At 41.7% G+C, this 7,734-nt stretch overlaps 1 protein-coding gene across 1 annotated transcript in view; it reads left to right on the top strand.

Annotated features, from left to right (window-relative positions):
• The first annotated feature begins 709 nt into the window (after nucleotides 1–709).
• LOC115022299 (contactin-associated protein-like 4) overlaps nucleotides 710–7,734 on the top strand; it is a 77,658-nt gene continuing 70,633 nt past the window's right edge. Inside the window, exon 1 of the mRNA XM_029453269.1 lies at nucleotides 710–847. Within this exon, the coding sequence (XP_029309129.1) occupies nucleotides 763–847 (85 nt within the window). The 5' untranslated portion in view covers nucleotides 710–762. The remainder of the gene's footprint in view (nucleotides 848–7,734) is intronic.

Genomic DNA, 7,734 nt, shown 5'->3' with positions numbered 1-7,734 from the left:
TTAAACTGTGATGTTTGGAAACGATGCTACAGCGACTTCCTGTTTACATAGTTGATTGCTCATGATTGGACAGCGCTAAAAACGTTCCCTAGCAACCGATTTTCACATTCCTTAAGTCATTAGCGCTAGCTAAGATTTAGTAGCATAGCTTTAATAACGAAGCTAGCTTAAATGTTAGTCATTAAGAACTTAGGCAGGACTTTATATTCAAACTTAATGGATTTATCCACGCTTTGTTCTTTGGGGTAAGTTTGTCAGTGTTATAGTGAAACAATTCACAGATAATAAATAATAAGAGTTAAGTTATTACAAGGCACGGACTGAATATGTGTTAGCTAGCTAACGTTAATTGTGTTAGCTGGTGCCAGCAGCCTGCCTGGCGGGATGTATTGCCCTTCAGGCTCGATAAATAGTGACCAACAGCGGCTTCACTGTCAGCAGCACACGCGGTGGAAGATGGAGAAGTGGAGCACACAGTTTGGCATTGCAGAGGGTTTTTTTTTTGGAAACCGCTTTTATTCAATACAGGAACTGAAGGGGGGAGAGGAGGAGGTGCACTGAAGTTGGAGCTGTGACCACATACTCTCTCTCTCTCTCTCTCTCTCTCTCTCTCTCTCTCTCTCTCATATCTCTCCCCCCCTCCCCTCTGTCTTCCTCCAGTCGGGTTTGGGGAGATCTCTTTTGGAGCTGGAGAAGAGAGTTTGGCTGTCTCTCTCCTCCAGCAGCCGCCGAGGCTTCTCTGCAGCCTCCCGCCGCTTCATCATGGATCTGTGGACTAAAAGAGTCGCTGGGATTATCGCTCAGGTCGTCCTGCTTCTCTGCAGCTCGTACGGGACAACCGGAGAAGGTGAGCAGGCTGTGCGCTTCTTTACTCCCCCCGGAGGAGACGGAGTGAGTCCGGGCAGCGCAGACCCGGAGGGGGGGCTTTATACCTCTGTCATCTCCTGGAGAAATGATGTTTCAGTCTCATTTACTTCACCAACAATCTGGGAAAGTGCAGAGCTTTCTGTTTTTGAAGGGGCTTTTGTGCAGTTGTTAAATATAATGTGCATAATGATTTAATTTATGCGTATTTATGAGAACTGGATTAGTTTTAACAATGACTAACATAGTTATTCTTTCAGCATAACTTCTGTCTATTTTTTATACTTTCATGCAACGTCCTTGCCTTTATTTATTTTATTTTACTACAGTTTAAGCACCTGATTAAAATGCCTCCTGGAAAGCTCTGCATGTTAGGATGCTGCTGCACAGAGAAGGGTTCTGTTTCACAGAGCTGAATGTGAGGCAGCAAAAAAGGTCTCAGTTGTGTGTTGTTACCCTCCGTGTGCTGGAAGAAGGACACTAATAAGCCAGTGCATACACTGTGTGCATAACACAAGGTTATCTGTTGTCTTTTTTGGTTAATTTGGTGCTCAGTGCTGCATGATGTGTGTCCTGGGACTGAGCCACGCTTGTGCTCACACACCCCAGAGAGTGAAGGTGTGTGAGAGGGAAAAAGATTGTATGCAGTTTGGGGAGGTGGTTTTGATTTCTGTTATTTCTGAAAAGGGGAAATACCAGTTGTTCTTCCCTTAAGTGCCATTAAGTGCATGTTTGACATCAACATCGGGCAGTTTCCTGAAGCTATAGCAGTGTGTGAGTTGAAGTGGGGCGTTGCTGTTACGCTTTCCCACCTGAGAGAGGAGAGAGAGAGAGAGAGAGAGAGAGAGAGAGAGAGAGAGAGAGAAAAGGAGGGAGATCCAAGAGAAGAGAAACGGGACAAGAGAGAGAGGGCAATGATGCAATCTATATAATTGAAACAGATGGCAGAAAAAGTCCTCCGTCCATTCACTGTTTTATTCTCCTCTTCCACGACACAATGATCTCTTGTCCTGCTCATTTCTTATTCTTTATCCAATTCTTTGCTGTTAAAGATGTGAATGTGTGCAGAATACTATTTCCATCTTCCTCTTTCTCCCCCATCCCCTCTTGCTTCTCTCTACCTGGCTCTCATCTTTCCTTACACCCACCTGAATTGCCTTTATCCTCTTAAACCCCCAGTTAGCTGCAAACTTTGCTAACAACCGACAGATCTTTATTTTAAATTCTAGTGGACCTCCCAACGTTACCAACATGACAATCATATATATCAGGCTGAGTATAAAATGTAAAAGTAAAACACAATGAACACCTTCAATGAAGAGTTGCAACAAGCATAACACAATATGAGATGTGATTCAACCTTCAAGCTGCATAAAAGGAAACTAAACTGGATATTAATGTATTTTGGAGGATATTTTACCCGAAGCAACATGCAGCCTAATCATCCAAGAAGAGTCGGCTGTAAGATAGTGAGAGAGACACACAGACTGCGTCCTCTACAGTCAGACAGATGAAGAAGACGAGTGCATATGAAGACAATATAGCACGTCAGAGTATAGCTCCTTCCTCTTGCCCTCACCCAAACATCTGATTCTCTCTATTTCCACTCCTGCTGTTTATGACTCTCAGTCCTCTTCTTTCTGACTCGTCCGTCTCTTCTTCTTGTTTCTTGTCGGCTTCTTTCCTCCTTTATCCCCCCCCCCCCCCAACACATTTGTCTCTATTTCTTTTCATACGCACTATTTCTTCTCCTTCCTGGATCTCTGCTCTCCTGCTGCTGTGTTGCTCTTTCTTCTCAATGCTGCCTCTTTTTCTTTCTCGTCTCTTCGATACCTGTTTTTTCTTCTTCTCCCTGTTTCGTATCTACATCCATTAATCTTTCTCCCTCCTGCTGCTCACTTCCACTGCCGTTGCATCTGAAGGTGTTTACATTTGGTTTCGACTGATAGAGTTTGGGAATATTTTATGATACTGTTCAAGAGAATGTCTAGTTTCAATACTTTTTATTTGATAGCATACTTTAAGTTTATTTAAGGCTCTGCGCTCCTCCACAGATGTTGATCCTCACTCTGTCGCATTACACCTCTGCGCAGGTTGAAGGTGGGTGCAGCTTCATGAGGTAACCTGACTTCATGTACCAACAAGAATAATAAATACGTCATTTATCCCACATGAAAAACAGTCTGTAAACGCCCACACTGTCCTGAGAAGGGCTTTAATCAGCCAATGATAACACTTTAATATCAACTATTTGAGCAGATAGTAACCATGTATTTGATAAACAATAACACTCTGAGCAAAGATTTAGTAAATGTGATCATAAATATAAACAGAAATGGGAAGACAGCTTTCAGTACTTGACAGTTGTTGGTATTCTTGGTTGGTTTCTGATTGGCCGGATGCTTTCGGGTTGTCCGTCCCATTCTCGTGAACGTGATATCTCAGGAACTTCAGATTTGAACGTGGTGGTCCACTGTGATCTCTCAAAAACTATTATGTGGCCATAACTCCCCCAAATGTCTAATGGGATCAAATGAAGTGATGACATTTTGGTGATGTAAACTGCAACTTGACTGGTTGCAAGGCAGTAATAATTGTCCTACCCCCGTAGTGATGTCATATCTGATGTGGACAACACTGAACCATCAGCATATTTCATTTAAGTTTGATATTGGCCCAATGTATCAGTCAGTTTGTTTTGGTGCAGTTCTCGTTACGAGCAGTGTTTTCCGCTGTCTCTCTTCACTGCGTTTCCTCTTTGGTCGGTCTTTGCCTTGACATTCTCTCTCTGTGCATCTGTATATGTCTCTGACCCAGCAGCACACTCATCCTGCACAGACCATAAACCACAGCAGCATAATAAGTTAAGATTACAGAGGTGGAGGGATCCCAGCCGCAGGCTTCAGACAGAGCCCCCCCCCCCCCCCCCCTGCTCGTTATGGAGGTGGTAGTAAACAATGTAGAAATGCGTACAGCCACAGCTCTGGTGACTTGTAAGCTGGAGCAGCGAATGAGCTGCTAGTGATGAGATTCCAGGAAGTGAGTGTGTGAAACAAGCTCTCCTGCAGGGCCGTAAAGTCACTCTGCATTTAATCCCCGTTCCAATATTACAACATGAAAGAGCCGCTGTGTTTTTTTAGCAGCTCAGAGTGTGACAGCCAAGTGTTAACAGCGATGTGTCTTTGAGCCGCTGGAAACAGTGATTTGATTGTTTTACAGGGTAGTTTCAGGTGTTCAAGGAAAAACAAAGTTCTTTATACTTTTCTGAGCAACATAGAGACAATGATTCCTTAAAGGTTTGAAAAAGCTATTTAGCAAATGTGTCCTGTGGTTTACGTAGATACTGTATAGTAAGTAGCTTAAAATAAACACTGTGTGGCTGGTAGCTACAGCTCCCATAATGCAATGGGTTGGCCATTAATCATGGTGGTTTGATCCCCCGCTCCTCCCGTCCAGATGTTGAAGTGAACTTTTCAAGTTCTCTTAAAAAGTACAAACATCTGCTGAATGTAATACGATAAAAACACGTGCATTCCTTGTCTGTCGTGGTGAAAACGTTCGCAGGATACAGAATGTGGAAAGTACAGATGTGTCTTTCTCAGGTTGAGAGTTAATGTAATGTAAGAGTACATTTGTCGCAGACTTATTATTTGACAGATCTTCGAGGTCAAACTGTTTCTCTCTGGATTTTTCCTTTTCAGTTGTCCGTGTAACCTCCGGCTTCCACCTCATTCAAAGATGCAGGTTCAGGGTTTAGCAAGTTCAATTTAAGACCTTTTAATATCAATTAGAATGCATACAAGTGTAAAAGTTTAAAGAAAACTAGTAGGGACGATATGGCCTTGACTTCTTGTGTTCTTTTCCCCTCCTGTACTTATAGTATATAATAAGACTTCCTAATACAATTAAATGAATGCATCCTGGACCTGGATAAGCAGCAGAAAGACACAACAATAGCTGAAACATCGACGGCATATTCAGAACCTTTAATCAGGATCACTTCCACTTCCTGTATGTTTAAACTGTTTGCCTTACTTTCAAGTTGATCTCACAGGTAAACATACCACACAGCTCCAAAACGATGTCAGATACACACATTACATTAAGAGGCATAGCATGTATACATAACTCAAAACATGTAATCAATCATTTCAAACAACGGTGTTAGAACAGAAAACATCCCGCTCGTACATAACCTTCTGTAAACTCCTCCCCTGTGTCCTCGCCCACTCGTTGAGCATTTAAAAGGTTTTAATGGAGATGCTGAGAGTCAAAGATTTGATATTATAAGATTGAAATTTGAATTTAATCAAAAGGAGTCTGAAACACCGCAGAAGAGTTTAGCAGACCTTCCCTGAATAACAATAATAACACCATTAGAGACGGTTGTGTTCTTCGTTCTTTACTGTTTATTGCTTCTCTGCTGCGTCTCTAATTGTGCCCTCAGAAAGTTTTGCTGTCTTATAACTTGTTTTGTTCTGATTTATTTCACGGTTCCTCTGAGCTCTGCAATATTCAGAATTTCTGTCCGTATTAATTACTGGATTTAATTAGCTTTGCTGTATTGTTCGCTCGTGGTTTTCCTCAGACGCTCTCACAAATCCTCCTGATTCTGTGATTACTTTGCTTCTGTTGCTCTGGATTTCAACTGCTTGTGGACACATAAACCTTGTTGTGATGTAAGCCTTGCTGTTTAGTTGTGGTATAGAAGTGCACTTCTACTGTACTTACTAGTTAAATGTGTACAAAGAACTGAGGACAGAAGCGTATTTGGTTGTACGCCTCGTCAAGCTGCAGGAGGCTTTTTCTTTTCATGTTGATCGGGATAGAAACAGAACAAAATGTTACACAATACTTCTACACTTATGAGGACCCATCCTGTAGCCCCTAACCATGCCTGAAAATCAAATCAAAATGTAACATCAAGTCTTAAAGTGGAGTTTAGTTGTTTTAGGGGAGTACTACTGCACTGTCTACTAGCATAACACGCTCAAATCTTTGTCCAACCTGACGGAGGGCAGGTTGCACTGTGGGTAATGTAGGCTAAAAAGAATGCATGAAATAAAAATAGATTTTGACCCCATTTTCAACTGTCCATCGTGACTTTGTGACGTAATGCTTGTGCAGTCTGCTTTTAACTCACAAACAGCCCCTTGAAGAAGTGTAGGAAGACCAATCATGTCGTCACGCTCAGGTCTAAAGATCAAATTGGAAACAGACCATCAGAGTTTATTGGTCTTACACTTCCCTCTCAAGATCTTTCTCAGCAGCTCGTCCTCTGGTGTGCAGCGTATGTGTAGGTGGATGGAGTGATTGTAGTAATGAGCATCGAGTAGATAATAAGTAATATTGTAGAGAGAGAAAGAACATTGTCACAGTGTGCTGTTCCTGGTTGTTTAAATTATTATTAGGCTTTTGAAGTGGCTCCTTGTGTGTGCTAAATTGGTCCCCCACGTCTTCTATGATGAAGTTGTCTGTGTGATCGCTGAACATTGGTGCAACATTGAGACTTAAAAGAAGCTCTTGCTGTTTAATTTTGTGGAGCCAAACTTATAATGAATTATAATTGTTGATGGTTTTGTGATCCCCTGCACATTCGACCTTTTCCTGTCGTTCGTTTAGGTGCTGATGTATTACACCGTATCACATGTAGTAATTAAACCTTTGGTCTCATCCAGTTGCGTAGAGATGTCACAAAGAAACGTGTCATCATACTGCTTGAAGGAGAAAGAGCAACTCTGGCATTCATTAGGAGTCGTGTTTCCGATTGAGAGTGAACCATAACGGTAAAGTTGCGATCAGGAAAACCAAAACAACGAGTTAAAAGAGGCTAAAACGCTCAATATAGTGTTTGTACCTTATATAGCAGTTCCTGATTCAGAGGACCTGCAGGGTCAAGTGATACTTCTCTGTGGAGCGACAGAACGAGCAACTCTTCTCACATTACATGTAATCATTTGAGCTTTTCTTAATATAAAATGATTATTTAGTGCAGCTTTAAGCTCAGTTATTTCTCCACCAAACTGCACCCCGGAGAAAACAGAAAACAATGAGTTCACTTTATCGACCTCCACAGTGATGCCACATCTACAGCCATTATCATGCCGTCAACTTCTAATTAGAATTAAGCAATGAGGTTACTATTACCCGTGCAAGGTGGGTAAGTACCCTGAGGGGATATTTCGTTTAACAGATTCACATCCATACTTGAGGCGTTATTGACAGAGATGGATCAATAAGCAGAAGAGTTGTGTGAAAGAAAACAAACGAGAAGAAAAGACTCTGCACCTGGGAAAAGAAAACACACACACACAAACTCTAATAGAGAAAGAATTATAACAAACCCTAAATATTTCACACTAAAGGAAAAAAAGGTGTCAAACTCTTTATTACTTGTCAAATAGGACTTTGGATTGAGACTGTTTGCCGCCTGATTAGATAAGCACAAGGGATATTTAATACTTCTTTTGCTGAATTAAGGATGAATCGATATCTAACGATGACCTCTAACGATGACCTCTAACGATGACCTCTTCAAAGGGGAAGGATGTGCAGATAAACAGACGTTTTACAACGTTTAAGAAAGGAAATTACAGTTGAGGGTTTGGATTGAGAGGACAGATAAAAGAAAAGCATTGTCATCAGAAGCTGATGACGGTTATGATAAAATCTTATCGCCTTGATGGAAAAGCTTTTGTACCCCGGGGAGAATCTGCCATTTAAAAGCCATAACCAAAAAGCAAACCTCCCTGAAAACAATCCGTTGTCCTTCAGCCATTTATTCCCCACAGAGCCCACCTCTAGTACATCATTCACTTAATAATCGCAGACTTTTCTCTCCACATTTCATTTGTTTCCAGCGCCAGGGGC

The sequence above is a fragment of the Cottoperca gobio genome, chromosome 17 (genome assembly GCF_900634415.1).
Source record: "Cottoperca gobio chromosome 17, fCotGob3.1, whole genome shotgun sequence".
Classification (NCBI taxonomy): Eukaryota; Metazoa; Chordata; class Actinopteri; order Perciformes; family Bovichtidae; genus Cottoperca; species Cottoperca gobio.
Note: the sequence above shows the minus strand (reverse complement) of the source record. Positions and strands in the feature narration are given on the sequence as shown.